Genomic DNA, 21,461 nt, shown 5'->3' with positions numbered 1-21,461 from the left:
TTTTATAAATGCTTAAATTTAATTTTTTAAACACTTTAAAATAGCCATATCTTCTAATTTCTTACACATTTAATTTCCACAACATTCCATTCAGCAATAATTTTCAGAATTATTTACAATAAAATGTAGACCCTCATCAAATCTTATTTCAATAAGCATGGTACTAAGAGAAAAATGGTAACCCTATCATTATGATTGAGTCATTTGCTGGCTATAGATACTTTAATCTCAAATTTTATGAAACTCTTCCTTCATCACCTCAGCAAAGCCAACTAATGCAATACAAGTAGAATCTATAGAAAATATGAAGTACAAAAAGTGAATACTGCAGCACTAATCACTTAATATTTCATTTTTTCACTGAAACTTCATTTACAGATCTTTGAGATAATAAGTTTTTGGGAAAAGTACAGAATCATGCACTGCTTGGCACGTTTTTAAGAATTGCACATACTCGGTATCCCTGTACACATCGGCCTATTTTCACTTTAAAAAAAATCCCAGAATTGCACAAAAGTGGCACTGCGCACTCCCTTGACTTTATCCATGTACACATTGCCTTATTTTCACCTAAAAATTTAAAGAAAATTGACAAAAATCTGATTTTTCTTACTCTTGTAAAAAGCGTCAAACAAATAAGTGGGCGATTCTGCACTTTACCCAAGTTTTCTAATAATCTACTCATGTCAACTTTAACTCTCCAGTTCAAAACATAAGATTGCTTGCCCATGATCTAAAAGATCACCACTGTTTTGGGGAGTTTTTCTTTGTTGCAGACTATATGTATTTTCAATTTTTACTTTTATTATTCAAATAAAAAGTCTGATAAATTTTCGATGCAAAATGAATTAGATGTACTTTCATCAATTCATGTATTCGCACAGAAGTGATGCTATTTCAAGATTATTTGTCATGGGCTAGAATAGTACAGTTAGTTATTAGAACCTTGTATTCATCCTCATAACCCTGTTAACTTCCCCCTCTTCCAGTTAAATTTACAAACACAAACATTACTGTGCATTTAAATTGTTAGGCCACTAAAATTGTTTACGAATAATAATAATTTATTCATTATGCAGACCAAATTATATTAAACTTTAATAGGCATCTATTTATAGAATTAACTTTCTACAGCATTATATTTGATTTGGTCAATAAAACGAATTTACATCGATTAAATGCAAACTCAACTGTTAATTTATTCAATACAACCGAATTCACTTACAAATATCAACATGTTTTTGCTAGGATTCATGATTCTTCCCTTTGCCGTACACACAGACAGCAGACAGACAAGGTCGAAGTACACATACAGTTAGCAGTTAATTTCATAAGTAAGCTGAATTTGACATTTCCAAAGTAAAATTTTGAAATTCTTGCAACCACATTACAGTTTCAAACAAATACAAACAAATTACGCATTTCAAAATGCCACGTGGAAGAAAGAGCATTTCTAAAAAATTGCGTAAATAAATTCACATAAGAATAATTTTAGCAGTAAAAAAATTGATATTTTCTACACGATAGGATAAAATGATTAAAAAGAATCAAAGAAGTGAAAATTTAGTCAAAGAAAAGTAGAATCAATGAGGTTTGTTCTAACCCCCTTAATTTAGCCAAATCAAGCAATACCTAAAAACATAACTTCTAATCAAGAACACCTTATATTAGGAAGTAAGGGGATTTTGCTCCCAATATTCATCAAAACAAACGAAAATGTTAAAAATAAGCGTTAATAAGTAATCTAATTAGTCCTAAAATTGTGTCTGAAAAAACGGTTTCTTTATTATTATTATTATTTTCTTTTTTATGTACCAGTAGAGTTCAATACGCGATTTGCAGTGAAAGGGGGGAAAGGGTGAAGGGAAAAAAAGAATACAAAAGGGGGGGAAGGTCTCCTGCCAATGAATTTTATCTTTTAGGGCGCCCTTTTTTTTTTATCTTTTCTCCTTTTTTACTTTTCTCTCTCTCTCTCTTTCCTTTTTTTTTTTTTTTTTTTTATTTATTTTTTTTTTTTATTTTTTTTATTATTATTTTTTTTTTATTATTTTGAGTAAGAATAGAAAGAGTCTATCTCATTCACAGTATGAAAGAAAGGGTGAAAGTAAATGCACTCGAGTAAAATTCTGTGAGTATCTTTATTTTATGATAATTCATAAGTGTTATTTATGTTGATAATTTCCATGGAGAAACTGAGATTTTCTACTTTAGCCGAACAGAGATATTGGAAATTTCTTGCTTTCATCAGATTATTTTTTAATTAATAAATTTATTTCATTTCATGAGATTATGAATTTGTGTCCTTCTTTTTGGCTGAAGGTTATCTGAGAAGAGCATTTATGTTCTTTGAAATGTTTTTTTTTTTATTATTATTCTCATAATTAACTAATGGTTATTAAAATTTTTTGACTATCAGGTATAAAAGTTAGTCTTATTTAGTTAACAAAACTGCTTTTAACTACCCGCCTTTTCTTCATTAAAATTATAATTTTTTTTCAAAGTTATTTAAACACTATTTAAATTTGATATGGTATATAACCATCGCACGTGCTAGAAGGTTTATAAACTGATGACCCAGAAGAAATATTGCTTTTCATTTCTTCATTGTATACCCTGATGATCCGCCCATTTATTTTTTGTTACTATACACTGCAATTATAGAGGAATAGCCTTGAATTTCAAGACTGTTAACTATTACGCAATCTTAAATAATATAATATTTAAATTTCGTGTCTACACTATCGCCACCTGCCGTATTTAGTTATAAATTGACGTGGTAAACAACGATTACTTGGCTCAAGTTGAGATATGAGTCGTATTTTAAAGGATGTCAGCATATTTTCGTGATCTTTACATCGAATTTTTATTGACTACTTAATATGACATTGCAAAGAGGTGTTTTGATTAATATTGTTTATTTGTCACTTATTATTCTACGGAAATTACTTGCGAACTGAACAGTTCACTTTCCTAAAAAGCATCGTCGCAGTACGTATAATGTTGTCCCACCCCTTACTGCAGATTTTAGGAATAAGTTTATTTTGTTTTTCTTAAATTATTGATGTTTGCATTAAAAGTAATAGTTTCGCTGAAACGTGTAATTGTTGTACGTTGCGCTAATGAGTATCATTTTTACGAAACTGTTTCATAAATTTGATGTAATGCGCTATCGACGCATTGTTCATTTCCTGGTAAACAGATCTTCATGACGAGGTCGTTTACGTACATGACGTGATTGTTATTTAGGATGCATAAAGTTGTTTATCATTTTCGTCCACATTCTGAGTACTTTTTCCATTTAATAGCATTTCGTATAAATTAAACTATCAGTTTCTAGCGAAATACTGTCATATTGTGTGTTAATGTGATGTTAGTTCCCTTCATGAAATAAGTTGTAATTCTGAAGATGTCAATCTTTCGTGCTAATTTTTGTTTATATGGATTATAATTTACAATGGAAATTATAAAATGTGCATTTGTAAGCTATAGGCATAAATTCTGTGTATTTTAACAAGTGCGTTTTACCCTTTATATTTTTAAGTATTTGAAAACCGAATTTTTTACGATAAATTTTTGTCTAAGAAGTGAATTATGTTTGAGAGAAAATATTATTTATGAGTGCGATAATGTTGCCTTTATTGAATAGGAGTAATCAGTGTGATTGTTACTATTTGTCTCTAGACTTTTGTTACTGTTAAATTAAGTATGTTTAATTATAAATTCCTTGTTATTACTTTAATCTCTTTGGTAACCTTGAAGTTTCTCCTTTATCTGTTTCCATCTAACTGAGAGAACATAATACATTTGATAAAACCAGTGAAGGAATTTTATCAATAAATTATTAGCCATATTTTTCCTGCATGTAAATATTATATATCATAATAGGTGTTATGTATTTTTTAATCTTTTAAAATATATGCTTTAATTTTAGCTCTTGAGCTTAATCTACCTCTTGATTATTGTAAACATATTAATGGTAATATTATTTCAGTTTTGGAATAGCTTTGAAACAGAAAATGGTTATTATAAATTTTGCGATACATTATATTAATGTCAAAATCTGAGTGGAACTATATTGGAAAATATTTGTGCGATTTAAGATGATTATATAGCATTTTTCTAAATTTTGATAAGCACTAAATTTATGTAAGAATAGTTTAGTTTTTCTAACCAGTATATATCATGTAAGTATTTGAATTAAAATAGTGGAATAATTTATCGGTTATGTTAATTTGTGCATTATGCAACAGATAATCTGTGCACATACCTGTTTTCAAGGTCATTCAAATTCTTTTCTAAGTATGTAAGCTAACTACATTTTTAAATATGTATGGAATTTTACTATATGTGAGTATTAGCTCATTAATAGGAACAGATAAAATAGCAAATCGAGTATCTCGGTTATATGGTTTATCTAAGGATCATTATATGAATTCAGAAGATTATGTGTATATGTATATATATATATTCTTATACGAGAGACTTAGAAAGACTACTTATAGGCCTTTTTCTTAAATTTTAATTGTAAATATGCATTTATTGTGAATTTGTTTAAAGTAGAGAGTTTTATAAAAACAGTTTCGGCCTTGGGAATAAATTTTAAATCCTTTTTTTTTTTTTTTTTTTTTTTTTTTTTTTGTTCAATCTGAACTTTCATAAAATAAAAATTTCAATTAGTAAAATGTTCATAATATTTTAATATATTAAATACAAAAATTTCAATACCATTCAATATAGACATTTTATTTTTTATTGCCTATTGTGTTACATTATTTCAACCAAATTTTCGGTAGATATAAAAGAGAAATTAAAAGTAAAAAATAACTTATGTTAATGATTAGTAGTTCTATAACAGGTGACTGCACATGCTATTAACTTTGTTGCTGAGTTGAAAGTGCATGGTGATTGCAAAACTGAGATCTGTAGCTAACTCATCTTACAATGTTATCTGCAAATTTTACACATAAAGGTATGGGTTATTCTGTATTTAATTCTTCGGTAAAAGTATAGTTTAAGGTACCCCTTGGCGATTTTTGCCGGTACATGGATACTGATTTTGTGCAATTCTTTGACTCGTTATGGTTGATCTTTAGATTATGGTAACTTGGCGAAAATTTGGCGACCAACTCTGCTACAGCAACCCTCTATTTTTTTTTTCGCTGCCAAAGACATGTTTCTTTTCATTTACTTAACACTTTTTCCAACAATCTACTAGCCGAATTACACTTATGCTAAAAATTTTATGTAACAAAACTGCTTAATCATGAGAAATATTAACTGCAAAATTGAGAAAAAGTGGGCAATCGCAAACTCCTTGCGCGTTTTTTCAGAATAGCACATACACATAAACCATTTACACGTCGACTTATTTTTACTTAAAAAAACATCCCAGAATTGCACAAAAATGACATTGCGCACACTCCTCACTATACCCGTGTACACTGCTTTTTTCTCATAAATTAGAAAAATTTTCTTAATCTTTAAACTCGGTAAAAAGCACATGTATGAAATTACCTGATCGCGAAAAAGTATATACCCTTTCCAAGGATGACCATTTCCACGTATAAAATAAATAAAATATCCAAAAGCTTTTACCTCTAAATTATCTATTATATTATAAACGTCACCAACGAATTTATACGCAAACATTAAAAATAGTTACAAATACTTAGTGTCAAATATTTAAATTATTTCCATACACGTTTACTTCAACTGAAACGTATACCAAATTCCTACCAACATAAAATTCACAAAATAACTATCATTTAATTAAAATGTAACTAAACCATGTACACGTCGACTTATTTTTTACTTAAAAAACATCCCAGAATTGCACAAAAATGGCATTGCGCACACTCTTCACTATATCCATGTACACTGCTTTTTTCTTGTAAATTAGAAAAATTTCACGAAAATGCATGAAAATACTCAACGTCTACTACTCAAACATATTCCAAAATACTACAAACATATAACTCACAAAATCATGATCATTAAATTAAAATATAATTAAATTAAAAAACACTACTTAAAATATAAATAAGCACATACATTAAATTAATAAAAATTACATTACAATCCTAATTACTTTAAACTAAATCATTGCTAATAACAATTTTCCAATAATACCATATTAATTTATTTACTCCTTACATTTAGAACAATGCATAAAAATAATATCCTCAAATGATTAAGAATACTAACTTGCCTAATCTTCAGAATCTTCATTACGTGGCACGCACACTTCCCTACAGAAAGAGTTCCAATCGGCTGCAGCACTACTGCTAATTTCTAAATCCGAAATCCAGTAGTCAACTGGCAGTCTATTTACCAAGTAATAAGAAATTAATAAAATTTCACCCATACTCAAACTATTTTCAGCAAACCACGTATCCTTCCTTACACTCCGTTTCACAAAATGTCCATTTTCACCAGATTTCTTGCACCGCCATTTAAACTTATCTGTAATATCCTTCCTTTTACACAATCTCAACTTATTATTATTATCAGATAAACGTATTAAAAATTTAGAATTCACTTTACATAGCGCCATGCAATCCGAAAATTAATCAACATTATTTCACACAACACGCAATGAAGCTTAATACAAAATAATTTTTCCAAATTTACCCCCTTTTCCGATTAAAGAACTGTAATTCGTCCATTACTGTCACATGACGTATCTCATGATCTCTTATTTCCCTCACACAAAATAATGCGTAATCGGAACTGAGTACTTCTCACATTATTCCCAAAGTCCTAGGTAGTAACATTTATCGCCTCCAAAATGTCGCCAAACTACCTGTTACCATGTTCCAAAGATCAGCCCTCGTTATTTTGGCTTGCGAAGCTGCTATTTTTGCGCCAAAAATCGACGCTACATAAAGCCAAAATAACAAGGGAAACAATTGCACAAATTCGGTATCCATGCACACATTGACTTATTTTCACTTAAAAAAAAAAACTCCGAATTGCACAGAAATGGGTTTATGCACTCCTTTGACTTTATCCATGTACACGTCGACCTATTTTCACTTTAAAAAAAATCCCCCCCCCCAAATAGCACAAAAATGGCATTGCACACTCTTTTAAATTTATCCATGTACACGTCAACCTTTTTTCACTTAAAAAAAAATCTCAGAATTGCACAAACTTGCATTGCGCACTCCCTTTACTTTGTCCATATATACATCAATATATTTTCACTGAAAAAGTCAAAGGAACACCAAATTCTACAATATAGGCAAATAAAAAATACATAATCTCAATAAAATACATTTTAAACCAAACAATAAAATAACATAAAAAAGGAAAAACATGTTATACATTTAAGCACTACCAAAAGCAAATATTCACTTATCATGATTTTCGAGTTTGCTTCGTACACCCAGAGCTACATAAAAATCAAAATATCAATCATACTCAAAAGACTTTTTTTCAAACCAGGTACTCTTTCTGAAGGAACGCTTCACATAGTGACCATCTAAACCTTTCTTCGTATAAACCCATTCAAATCCATCTAAACAGTTTTTACGTTCTACTAGATGCATATCCTTCCTACATACAGGACACTTATCATGGCTACTAAGTAAACCTTCATTTCACACCAGTCAATTACAGCTCTTTTTCCCTTTTACTCCAAATCGTACAGAAACTTCAAATTAATCTTACTACATTCGGCCGTTCTATCGTCTAAAGAATCAAACCAACACACACGACAAAAAACACTTAAAACATCCCATGATTTAAATTTCCCAGAATCATGCACCCGATTACGTCACAATGGGGTTTCCATAACATTCAACTACTCAAGACGGTTATTCTACGCCACGAGAGTCGACAGCAAGTTGTGGGCCGCCAAATGTCGCTGCTAGTAAAAAACAGGTCTGCCCGACATCCTATATTCTCTGAGTACGGAAGTTGTCGAAAGCATGTGAAAAAGTGTTGCCACGTTGTCAATCAGGGTTATGCAGTTGATGTACTAAGTAGACAATGACTGTGTATGTGTTTTCGCTGTTGATTTTTTCATATTTAAACGAAGAATATGGTCGTAGATCTCTGAATCGGTGGCGAATTTATAGAAAATATGTTGATGCTTTTGCTCTGCCAAAAGATGTTTTCATTACGTATTTCGGATTGCTAAAATTTATAGTTATTTTAATTTGCGATGAACTGAGAGAGTATTTGAAGCCACATTCAGAAAACAAGAATGTAATTTCTACTGAAAGAAAGGTTATACTATTTCTGAAATTATAGATATAAATTGTAATTGTATGCTTTAAAAATGTAGAAGATAATAAGTTTATCAAGCACATAAACCTTCTTCATTTAATACAAATATAGACATCCAATAAGCTTCTACTTGATTTATGTACAGCAAGAATTACGTTTACTTTAAAATCTAACAGTTGAATACTTTACGAATAATACTGTGAACACAAAAAGGAATCTCGTTCATTATTACGCGAAATTCACACTACTGTTAAATAAAAATTTTAAAAAAATTATAAAACTATAAAATAGCTTTATAATATTTTTTCAGTAGCTGTACTACTTACTACTAGTGTGATACTTTTAAAAATAAATTTTAGCTCAGAGGGGCTATTAATTTCCTTTTGCCATTTTGTGGCATTTCACTTTTCAAATCATTGCCACCAAGTATTATCGCACTCTATTATATTTAAAGAAATTAAATAATGAGGAATCTGCAGAATGTATGAATGTTTCTCGCACTGTGATGAAACAACGGTACCTAGAGCCATGAAATTCTGAATAACGTAATCCTCCATCCTAATATAGGCATCTGGAGGCCCAAATTTGGAAATGAGAATTTGTTTTATTATGTATTTCATTTTTGTAAAGCATTTATGAGTTTTTAATTAAGAAACCCAACGATTTCAAAGCGAGCAATGGCAACATTGTACAGAAAAAAACATTTTCATCTCTAGCGTGGGAGACTATGTATCGGAAATTCTAAAGATATGCTTTTTTTTTAAATTATATGATATTGCTGTTAAATTGAATTTTATGGTTTAAGTGCAAAAAACATGATATTTAATAAATAAAGAAAACACGCAAAACGTTAAAAAAATTGCCCTTTGGAAACAATATAAAATCTGAAGGCTTTCAGATTTTTTATTTATTTATTATTATTTTGTGTGTGTAATTTTATTACACTTTTAAACTGGTTTCTAAGTGAGGAATTTCTAAGGGAAACTGGCTCGTGTACAAGTTGCACATGTGGAAAGCCACGAAAACGCCGGTCAGCTCGTTCCCGGGATTCAAACCTCGGACCAAACTACCTGCATTCTGCAACTCTACCGCTCCGCAGCTGGTGGGCTTGTTAGCAGAATTATACTGCGTTATTATTGTATTATGCTATAGAGTAACAATGCTATAAGACGAGGGTTTGTTCATGGAATAGTACTTTTGTAACCTATTATAGTATTAAAAAATCATTGTTTCTTTGCAAATTAAAAAAAAAAAAAAATACTGTTCATAGCATTCTCATTTTTATATTGTAAAAGAGATATTGATTATTATTAGTTTACTATTTATTAAAATGTGTCGAAATGCTGGTGTGACAAGGACTTCAACTGCAGGAGACCTATACTGATTTTTACTTTAGTACTTGCACTGTGAAAATATTACTATCTTTTAATTATTTTCACGGAATAAAATCTTTTGATAAGAAAGAATATTTAAACTGAGCAGTTCTTATATATATATAAAATTCAAATAACAGCAATGTAATATTAAAAAAAAAGGTATTAGTAATTGTGTGACAAAAATTGCAAAACGAATTAATCACACATACAGGGTAGATAGGTTTAATTTTGGTTATATATTTTATATTGAAAAATATTTTCTTTCGTGTTAATTATAGAATAAATTATTTAAAATAAAGCATTTTGATGCGTTTGCGATAGTTGAATGCAGCAGCAATCGGCCATACTGTAATAGCAAATGAATTTTATTTCTTTTCCTGAAAGAAATAATTTTCATAGAAAAAGAAAATAAAAAAAGGGAAGAAATATTAAGAAAGAAATATTTTCTTTCCAATTTCTTATTTAAAGAAATATTTTTCCAATAGTAACTGTAAAATAAATTGCGGGAAAACAGTTTTAATGTAAGCATGGAAAAAAAAAAAAAACTTAGTTTGCTATTAGATTGTAATCTAAATTAATCATATTATAAATTTAAATAATTAAAATTGTTTATTTCTAAAAGGGTGTGAGGTAAGCTTAATTCATTGACTTTAATCTATTTACTATTGCTTTCGTGGTATCCCATATCTCTTTATTTCTTAGCTCTAAATTCCTGCATTGAGTTTTCCCTTAAAAAATGGAATTTTCCTTCACATAACACAGCAGCATATTCTGCTGCGTGTTGGTCATAATACTGTTTTGTGCAATTTTTTCAAACTACAAATGCAGCATGCGAGTTAGTGAAATAATGGGAGAATATTCCTTGGACTTCAGCCAGCGCATGCTATAAATTTCGTCACTCCTCTGTACTGCGATTGGTCTAAAGCTCCTTGAAGCCTTGTCCCCTTTCAGTAAAGTTAAAAGGACCCACCCGCCCACCAACTGAGGACCACAGAATGGCTTTCTCCGATAAGTTGTGATGGCTGTCCATACCGATTTTTTTTAGTCAATATTGTTCGCTCAAGTTGTAGACAGATCCAGTGATCGTAGAATAGGCGTCCAGGCTACCATAAATGAAACAACTTGGCGATAAATCAAACAACAACTTCGCCATAATACAAGGGTTACCTTAAAGTCTACTCTACCCAATTCTTCAAAGCATGAAGAACATTTTCCTCTGGAGTAACCATATATATTTTGCATCTGTGAACCTTTAACTTTTAACTTCCAAATAATTTTCTGTAAGTATGTACGTGCATATATGTGCGTATATCGTGTGTGTGTATTCCAACCTAGTGATGTCCTTTCGAATAACTAAAGAAATGTAATCGTTATCAATTCTTTCTCGCAATTTTGTTTTTAAATTATTGATTTCATTTGACACTTCCGTAATTGAAATTTTGTTCCCCTTTAAAAATTTTCATAGCATTGCGAAATAATACAGCTTGGCTGTGGATGAACTGAAACCAAATTTGTGTTATGTCATTTTCAAAAAAGAGCTGCAATACTCTTGTACATTTATCTTGTGATTAAAAAGTATGATTTTAATGGTTCGTATATTTTTAAAATATTTTCTACAGCTGGTAAAAGAGCTAACCATCGTGTTCACAAAATTCCTTAAAACTTTCAAAACGCACTACATATATATATATAAAAATACGAATAAATTTTTGTAATAAAATCTCAACATCAACTGGAATACTTCCAGTTGATGTTGAGTCATATGCTGTTTGAATAATGAAGTCATATGCTGTTTGAATAGGATTGTGTAGAATGTTCACTGCACAACCTACTCCAATAATTTTTTGGTTCAAATGTTAAGTTTCGTAAAGGGATATTAATGCCTCTTCTATCTTTTCCACCAAAATTTGTATTACTGTTATTCGCATAATAAGCAATAATTTTATTGTTCAAATTGTTCTATATTAAAATGGTATTTATTGAATAAAAAATTATTTATGAAGTTTCAGCTGGTAATGAAACAAAATTTAATAATCTAATTTTAATTCCAGTTTCTGAATTTTAAAAAATCTAACAATTAGGGGAAATAATTTTAAATCTGTGTAGTTGGAAGCATCAGAATATATGGATATAAAAGTGAATTTATCTAATTCTTTCTGCATTTGTGAAAACTAATATGGTGAAAAACATTACAAATAATTGCTTTGGTTTGTGTCCTTAGGACGTGAAAATTTTTTGTTGTACAATGTTTTGATCATTTGTGATGTACAATCCATTGATCTGAAACTTTGTGGTTTATGGGTGGAAAGCAAATAGTCTTTCAGCTAATGTAATGCAAATAATCTTTCAGCAGCTGTTCCTCTGTGTTGCTAAAACTAGAATTGTGGGAAAACTGTGCCATTTTAGACGAGGAATCGGCATTATTCAAAAATCTTCTGTGCCTTTTTGTCGCTAGATGTTTAGTAATATCATTTTTTCTGCCATGCGAAACCGAAAATTAAATGTTGCATTTATCACACCGTACCATATAGTCTATTTTGGTTTTTTTAATAAGTGGAAATTCTCTGCTTAGCTCCTCATTACATTTGCATTCTCTTTTTTTACCCATCTTTTATTTTATGGGTAAATACTATAAATAATTTACTACAAAAACTAAAAATAAGTACCAAATTTTACCTTATTGACTGTTACGCTGTGTCTGTGTTACTATTGCTCTTCCTTTGTCAATCAAATAATGACTCGGACATCAAACTGAAAACAACAAACTGCACTGTCTAACCGCAGTCCACACTTATCTGTATTAAAAAAATTCAAAAGATTCACCCAGATGGTATAGTGGTTAGGGGAGCGTACTACGGTACCGAAGGGCCCGGGTTCGAATCCCGGAGAAGACATGAATGTTTGTAAATGTATAGTGTCGGTGCTGCATGGCAGCACTCTAAATCTGCGTTGAGCCTAAAGTCCTCATGTGAATTCGTGGAAGACCCCCAGATCCCCCCTTCCCCTGGGTGCTCTACCTCAAAATTGGGGTAGGAAAATACAACTAAAGTCCAACTTCTTTTCAGAGTAGGCTCTGGTTACCATTGCTCCATGCAATATGAATACCACAACAAGAAGACAAGACCAACACAGATTTGATTTATGTCGATACAGAAGGAGAAAAAATGGTTCACAGAAGTATGAACTCTTCACAAACGTTATTAAATGTTTCAAGGTAAGTTTAACTAGAAAGTACACTGGAACCTCAATCTGCCATTTTTTAGATATGGGTTAAAAATTATGCACACAAGAAAATAATCAAATGTGAAAAACCATATACAGTACAAAGTCCGAAATCCGGACTCTTCTTGACTTCGGCGATTCCCGATTTGAAATTTTTCCAGATATTAGATCATCTGTTTAAATCTAGGAAGATGGTATGTAGAAATTATAAAATTAAAAATATGAAATTGTGATTTATAAAATAATGAAGTATATATGATCTAAAGGGTATCAAAATTTACAAAAAAAAGCTTAATATTTATTTGTTTACCTTATTAAACATTTCTTTCAATGTAAGTTGTTTAAGTTGCTTCGTTTTTTGTCCTAATACTTTCTCTTTAATTCTGTAGACAGACATAATCTCTTGTTTAGTTACATTGTTGAAGTCCTGTAACTGTTGTTTTGAGAATTCCAACTAGTTTGTCGATCAAAATTTTCTCGTTTTCAGTAACTTCTCTGTCACTTTCTTCGCTATCGATAGCGGTATTTTCTGGTCTTAGAGCCATACCACAGATTTCGCCATTCATTAATTGACTGATGGTTGAGAAGTGTCATCACAATGGAAAACTTATATCATCTTCATTTAGTACATCTTCTCCATATTTCTTTACAAAATCCGTTAAATGGAAAATTTCTCCTTTGTTTTGCGATATCCGAAAACCTTTAAAATTGGTGGCTATCATCATCATCATCATATTTAGCTGTCCTTCACTATACTTATTTGGCTATGCATCATGAGCTTGGCAACTAACAACAAGTTGTTCCGTTAAATTTTATCTTGCTTCTATCGCACACTGAGACAATTAAGCCTGAATTGTATTAGGTTAGTTATTTATTATACTTCTGTCTATTTCTTGCACATTCTTAAGGCTTATCAGAGTTCTGAATAAATAAACTCCCACATATATTAAACCTTATTGAGGGCCAGCGCTAGATATAGTACTGCCTGATGCAGTCTCTGTGGGTCTTAAATTCTGCGACTCGTTGAAGCCATACAAGCCCTGGCACTGATTCCAGTGAATAATAAATCAATTATTCTTAATACAAATAGCCCTAAATGTAATCCTTGAATCTATGAGTATCATCAACAAAATCTATTTTTAGCATATGGAAAGAAATTTTGGTAAATTTTTCCTCGTCAACATTTTTTAGCTCTTCAAACTTAGATAACTACTTTAATTATCGAAAACAACCAAAACATTTTTAAAAAGTTTTTTGTGTCTTTGTGAAACTCTGCACTACTTGTTATTCATTTTTAGTTTATTTCTCTGTCCCAAATATGAATTAAAAACTAATCTTGAAACCCCAGAAAATTAACAGGATTAAACTGATAAAAATGAAAAGAAATAAACTTATAGTATTTTGCTGTAAAATAGCATTCAGAAATGCGATTGCCAAACTGAGAGGCAAATGTGAAACTTTATTGCACAACTGCGTTGTTAGATTCTTAGTCTGTGGCGAAGATAATAAGTAATATAAATTTTGTTTTGCATTTATTTATTTTTCAGAAATTACATGCAAGATGTGCTGTTTTGGGCACATGGCTACAAACTTCTAATGATAGTTTAGGGAATAATGAATTGGAAGAGGGATAAATAACATTCCTTGCATAAAATCTCATTTGAGTCTAAAAATAATGAATGATATGTGGAGGAAAAATGATCATGCCAGGGATGAAAATAAGGCTCTACTATATTGGGTATACTATTAATGTAAAATATGCTTCCTCATGCAAATATGGCTCTAAATTTCTTAATATAGTATTCTCAATTTAATTAGATTCTGGAGATTTTAGAATAGATTAAATTTGATTCATGTACTGGATTTTGTAAATCTCTCTACAAATCTAGTTTAAGAATAAATTCTTGTAATTTATCAAAGTGAAATGTCTAGCAGAAAATTGAAACTTTATTTATTTAAATCTTCTGAATTTATATTTAAAAAATTCATTGCCATGTTATTTGTTTATCAAATAGAAGACTATTTTATGATTTTATTTGGCTAAATTGCAAAACACAACTTATTTGCTTTCTTCAGATTTTAAAGTTAATATAGTATATTCTACAGAACCCATAGTTCTTAGGTAATAAAATGTGTAGTTGTTCAAAGATCTGTTGGAGCAAAATAAATTTCTGTACTGTTAATAACGTGATCCTAATATAATTCTGAAATTAAACTTGTGAATGATTCACTTGAACCATTCACAGTTCAATAAGTAAAATGGTTTTCTGCATTTTGTGTGAAAACTTTATACATATGTAAGATGTAATTGCTTTTGAGAAATTATTTCAGCGGAATTTCACTGTAGGTAATGTTGTTATGATTTGCTATAAACAATCTTTTTTAACTTGTGTTACATGCACTGTAAAAAAATAGTTATAAAAGCAGTATTTTCTTAATAAGATTTGTAGCATTGATAATTGTAATGTTGTTGAAATGTCACATGATTAACATTAATTCAGTGTTAATTCCATGATCTACTAATAAATTTTAATTTGGTTTTAGACAGTATTTTGAAATTGACCTCTGTGTATGTGTAATGTCTTAAGATTTATATAATATTTTAGTATCTGTTTGTATGTGTCCAGTATATATATTTTTGTAATTTCATAGAAATTAATTTCTGTAGGTGAAAAACGGTACCTGAAATGTAGAGTGCATTTTCATTGGATATTTCTGCTGTAGAAATTTCCAGAAAACAAAAAATGTCTGAGAAAAGAGAAGACAGGTATAGTGTTGGAAGTTCAGCTGGCTCTGGATTATCCAGTGATATAAAAAAAGCTGGGATACTGAGAAAATTAAAGGTATTCATTTATTCTTATTAACTGCAAATTCTATTTTTATTGTTGATGTATTTCCATAAATGATAAATTTGTCATGGTTCATTTATACATTTGATTTATTAGTTCAGTATGTCTTCAGTATTTCCTATACTAATGCATGTTCCTAAAAAGATTAGAGTATGCACACTGCATCCACACAGTTTTATGACTTAAGTTTTGCAAAAATCAAAAGTTAAAAAAACATTATTTCTTAGACTTTGAAATCCAATTCCTGTAAATCTATGTAATGCTTGGCACATTTATACGACTGTTTGAACATTCATACAACCTCTGTAGAACCCAAATTTTGAAGTGTTATTTAACCCTTCAAGAGTTAAAATTGTATATCGAAGCATGTCTTTCCTATTTATCGCACATAAAAGTTTCTGATAGATCCTCATCTGTCTGAATTTGAGTTGCATGTAGATTGGAAGGAGAGGAGTTGAGGCACAATATGAGATCGTTATTTTAAAATTTTAATCAAGAAAATACCACTTATTCTCAACATTTTGAGGAATTTTTAAATTTCTGGGCCATACCCATAATTCTTAGAGGATTAAATGTCTGATCACAGTTTCCTGAATCTGTTTAGTGTGATTAAAATAAATCTTGATAAATAGGAAAGTTGAGATTTGTCTCTTTCCCCCCCCCCCCCAGAAACTGTTTGATAAGAAAATTGGGTGATCAAGAATTATCATGCTGCAGAAACCATTTATTTTATTCGAGTTTCTTCAAGCTCGTTTCACTAAATTATTTTGAAGTGTTTAATTATGTCTTTAAAAATTTGGAATTCAGCATATGTTCTTCTGAATTATCCTTTATATGTCAACAAAAGTCACTGATATAATATTTACTCAAGATTTCTGAAAAATGAAGTTTTTCTGGCCTTGGTGAACTTTTTCCAGCTCAAGTAGGTGATTGACATTTTGTCTCAAGATCATAAGCAACGTTCCATATTTCATTCATATTCATTGTCGTAATTTATTTGAAAAGTAAGTATTGTTATCTGGCTTTTACATTAAATCATGACATGGAGAAATTTGATTTTCTTGATTGTATGCTGTCTATGTACAAGAAACAAACCGAAAACAAACTTTACCTTTTTTAAGTTATTCCTAGCTAATTTTCTGAGTAGTGATTTTATTGGATGTTAAACTTATGTTTCTTCTTCAAAGAAACAGGTGATGACTTCTCAGTAACAATCTTCAGATCTTTTTCAATGTTCTCATCCATGTGAAGGGCAGCTACTCATAGGCTCATTATCAGCATTTCATTATCCATCATGAAATCACACATAACAATGAAAAATGGTGGATTTTGTTAATACTTGATCCCATATGCTTTACACACTATTTCAAGCATCTTTATTGCAGTTTCTCATGCTTAACTGCAAATTTTTTTCACCTTTTGAATTCATAATAGATATTTGGTGTATCAAAACAATTAATTGCATAGAATATTTTATCTATAAGCTAATAATATTTTAAAAAAGGGGGAGAGCTCGCTTGAGACATTATAGAAATGCTGTCTATTATTATTGGGTAGTTTGCTAGAATTAATTAAAATAAATGTGTCCTAAAACTTTGTAAATCTGTTGTGTACTTTGAGGTAAATGTGCCTAATTTTAAGCTTATTTAATTAGCAGGTTTACTTATATAAAAAAAAAAAGAAACAGATATGAAATATGAAAATAATTTTTTTTGATAATTGGCAGATCACTTACCTATTCCTTTCAAAGAAATGAAACTTGATGCATTTCAAAACATTGCTGTCTATCTTTAAAATAAATTATTTTGGGCAAAAGCAGTGATTCAAGATAAAATAAGGGAAAGGATTCTTAGAGCCATTTATAAGTTTGGAGATAAATGACTGAAAAGTGGGACCAAGATATGTAAAAATAAATGTATGCTGATTCAGATTTGCACTAAAACAGATGAACTGTGAAAAGCTTCAGAAAATGTAATTCAGCTGAACTTATTTCTTTTATTTTCAAGAGAAAAGCTATAGTTGATTGACCAGTACTGATTAGTGTAAATTTTTGTACCTTTAAGATTTGGTTATAGTTCAGATTTGAATCTTTAAACATAAAAGTTTAATGCTGTGCACTGACAGTGGGATATATGAATTCTGAAAAAGTTAAGACATCTGAAGGTCTTCCAGAATTAAATCAATATTTTATTTATGGAGGAAATTTAAGATATGAAGAATTGGATCATTTTTAGCCAGATGGGAAGCAGGAATGGTAACTAGATTTGATATGTTTAATGGAAAGGTATCTTGTATAAGTTGTATAAAAGCTTGTGAAATAATAAAGAGAAATTATTAAAAGCAATAGCTCTTAAATTATTTGGTTAAAATTGAACAAACAAATGCTATGATAAGGAAGGGAAGTTTAATTTTTTATTTGGAAAGCTATCTATAATGTAGAAGATGTGATGATAAAGTAAGATTTAAAAGACCAAATGATAAAAAAGTGAAAGAATAAATTTATGTTTAGAAAGAGTGAGATCTTGACTTATGTTAAAGCCAGTTTAAACTGTTTATTTAGTCATTTGTGTAGCAAAACACCAGAGTTGTTTTCAGTTACTGAGAAGACATTGTACAAAAATATTTCCTATGAGATGGAGCAAATTTTATTATAAATTAGGTAAATCTGCTACTGAAATGTCAGAGGTGATTCAAACAGTATGTGATGATCAGTCGTTAACAAGTGCATGAGTGGTGCACTCTTTAGATATTGATTCTAAAGCATTGAAGATAAACCAAAGGTAAAAGGCATTTCAGCTTTAAAGAATGAGGAAAATGTGAAGAAAATTCATTTTTGGTAAAAGCTGATAGATGTGTAATAATTCAACTTTCAGCCATGATGAGGTAAGCAAAGAAAGCTGTAGGTCAATTTTAATAGAAAATCTGAAGGTGAGGAAAGTTTGTGCCTGATTTTGACTGAAGAGCAAAAAGAAGACGGAAAAGCTTACTATAAAGATTTGCTGACTACTACACAACAGGATAACAGTTTCTAAGAGTGTATTATAGTGCGAGATAAAACCTGATGTCTACAGTACAACCCAGAAACAAATAGACGAAGTGCACAGTGGAAAGAACTGTTTTTTCTTGCATAAATAAAAGCAAGGATGTCAAAACCAGAGACTAAGATGATGCTGATTTCATTTTTATTACAAAGGGCTTGTTCACGATGAATTTTTTCCTGAATATTAATTAATTACTCAATATTATTACAAGGAGTTGTAGTATTTTTGACTAAAAAATGGGATAAGGTGAGTTAGGAACTTTTTTATTCTGGGTAATGGCTTCTTTTACAGGATAATGCTAGGCCCCGTACAGCCGTATGTACAAAAATATCTAGACATTCAATTGCAGAGATAAATCACCCATTATATTCTTCTGGCATATCACAAGTTAAGTCCCTCCCCCCCTTTTTTTTTTGATTAAGATGGTTATGAAAAACAGAGATTTGAAAACATATTGGATTGGATATAAAATCAAATATTAAGTGTATTTTGTGAATGGTTAGTTCCAACACCTATAAACAATACTTCTATGACATGAAGAAAATGTTGGAAAAAGTGGATGAACTCCTTTGGCGATTATTTTGAAGGTGATAAATTGAGTACTTTATTGGCACACCTTGTAGTTAGGGGGGAAAACTTTTTTAAAATCATAATGCTCTGAATACATTTAATTATGAATTTTTTGAATAAATTTAAATATTTATCATTTATTTCCAACTATGTTTGTGGAAGGATAGATATCCTTCTCCAAGATATTCATTAGTCTTGCAGAAGAGTTTTATCTTTGTAACATTATTTAAATATATCATCTATATGAAATTTTATGGAGCTATTCATTTTTTTTCGTACTTTTCCACTATGTAGCAGGATCTTTTAATTGTAAACAGTTTCTAGTTATAAGAATAGTTTACATATTTATTTCATAGCTTTATTACAGTAGCATTTATTATTTCAAAGAATTTATTTCAGTCTCAATTATTGAAAAAGTACAAGCTGAAATTAACTGTGAAACTAGACAGAAAACATAAATTTACAAATATTTGCTAGTATGGTAGAAAACATTTTGGCCTTCGGGTCTGTGAAACACCCAGGTGGTGGTGTCACTGAATCGCGGTGTTTGTTTCACTTCTCTTTCATAGGTGGTGCAAAAAGCATGGCAGATGCATAATGTAAAAGCATCAGGTTTTCAATAAAATTGAAGGCTAGAATGTTAAGCTGAATTACTTGTAGGAACTTTGCGCCTTCATTATGCTTTGGGAAAAAGAGTTAATAAAGGATACTATTTTATTGGTATTTTGCTTCTGTTCTGCATTTGTCAAGTGATATCTTGCCTTTGTGATATCATACTATTACAAGTTCTTAATTATGTTTTTATAGTTAAAATTAGGAAATCTAGATAATTTGTTGCACATTTCCTTTGTAAAATCTTCTGTTGTACTAGTAACAAAAACATGTTAAGTCATTTCATTGCTTTTCTTCAAGATTTGGCCTCACCAGTGGTCATAAGACTGCTAATGGTTTGAACCTAGGCAAACAGGCTATCTGCATTATTGGCTTTCATAGTTTTCTCCTTTATATGAATATGAGACAGAAGCGTGAAGACATCTCTCTCCTTAGGCAGATAACTGTAGCATGCTTTGCCATACTTGAATAACCTAATCTGAGGCAGTGTGCTTTGCCATATTCTAATAATCTAACCAATCTAATATTCAAGATGTGTGATTTGTTACTTATATTTGCTTGCTTATCATGTGGTATCTCTTCAGAGATGAATGAATGATGAATTAATATTGCAGTCATATAAAGGAAGTCAAGCTCGAGCAATAAAAATAAAATCAGGAAGAATAAAATGAGTATTTTGGGTTATAAATGAAATACAGTACAAAGTGCGTAATTCGGACTCGTTGGGACTTCAGCAATTCTGGATTAGGGGTTTTTCAGGATTATAGATCATCAATTTAAATTTGGTAAGATGGCATGCAGGAATTATATAATTAAAAATATGAAACTGTAATTTATGAAATAAAGAGCAAGTATGATCTAAAGGGTAACAAAATTTACAAAAAAAAAAAAAAAAAAAAAAGGCTTAATATTTATTTGTTTACTTTATTAAACATGTCTTTCAATATAAGTTGTTTAAGTTGCTTCGTTTTTTATGCTAATTCTTTCTCTTTAATTCTATAAACAGACATAATTTCATGTTCAGTTACAAAGTTCCACTGTTCAAGTCCTGCAATTGCCATGTCGAGAATACCGACTAACTTGTCGATCGAAATTTTTTTTGTTTTCAATAACCTCTGTTACTTTCTTCGCTGTCGGAAGCTCGCATGTGTAAACGTTTTACTGGCTTTACGCGCATGCGTAAGTTTGTAGCTTTGAAGTCTGGATTATAAATCATTCCGGATAATGGACGTCCGGATTACAGACTTTGTACTGTATTTTTTCAAAAATAATTCTTTTACCAGACTATGTAGTCCTTTGTGTAAATTCAAAAAGGTTATTATTTGCATATACTTTGCAGATATTTTATTTCAATTAATAATGTTTGTTATGTGTGTATAATAACTCAACATCTGAAATAATTTTGATGATGCATTATATAGTCATCATATTTAAAATATGTGAAAGAACTGTACTGATTGTATTGTGGACAAATAATGAAATTTGGTATACAATTGTTGAGTCCTACTGTAATATTTTTTTAAATCAAAGATATATACAGCTTCTTACCCTTTTGAAAA

At 30.2% G+C, this 21,461-nt stretch overlaps 2 protein-coding genes across 3 annotated transcripts in view; one reads left to right on the top strand and one right to left on the bottom strand.

Moving 5' to 3' along the window:
• ATPsynO (ATP synthase subunit O, mitochondrial) overlaps positions 1 to 1,350 on the bottom strand; it is a 36,783-nt gene extending 35,433 nt beyond the window's left edge. Inside the window, exon 1 of the mRNA XM_085816684.1 lies at positions 1,226 to 1,350. Within this exon, the coding sequence (XP_085672810.1) occupies positions 1,226 to 1,255 (30 nt within the window). The 5' untranslated portion in view covers positions 1,256 to 1,350. The remainder of the gene's footprint in view (positions 1 to 1,225) is intronic.
• Positions 1,351 to 2,638: 1,288 nt separating this feature from the next.
• LOC118200332 (uncharacterized) overlaps positions 2,639 to 21,461 on the top strand; it is a 109,093-nt gene continuing 90,270 nt past the window's right edge. The window contains exons 1-2 of one of the 2 annotated variants that reach the window (XM_085816678.1): positions 2,639 to 2,895; positions 15,499 to 15,673. In XM_085816678.1, coding sequence (XP_085672804.1) covers positions 15,575 to 15,673 — 99 coding nt within the window. In that variant the 5' untranslated portion in view covers positions 2,639 to 2,895; positions 15,499 to 15,574. Of the gene's footprint in view, positions 2,989 to 15,498; positions 15,674 to 21,461 lie in introns of both variants that reach the window. The other variant, XM_085816674.1, reaches the window with a different exon arrangement.

The sequence above is a fragment of the Stegodyphus dumicola genome, chromosome 1 (assembly GCF_044657685.1).
Source record: "Stegodyphus dumicola isolate Sdum_Otavi_A_Nest chromosome 1, ASM4465768v1".
Classification (NCBI taxonomy): domain Eukaryota; kingdom Metazoa; phylum Arthropoda; class Arachnida; order Araneae; family Eresidae; genus Stegodyphus; species Stegodyphus dumicola.
The sequence above is the reverse complement of the archived record's forward strand: the minus strand, read 5'-3'. Positions and strand labels throughout refer to the sequence as shown.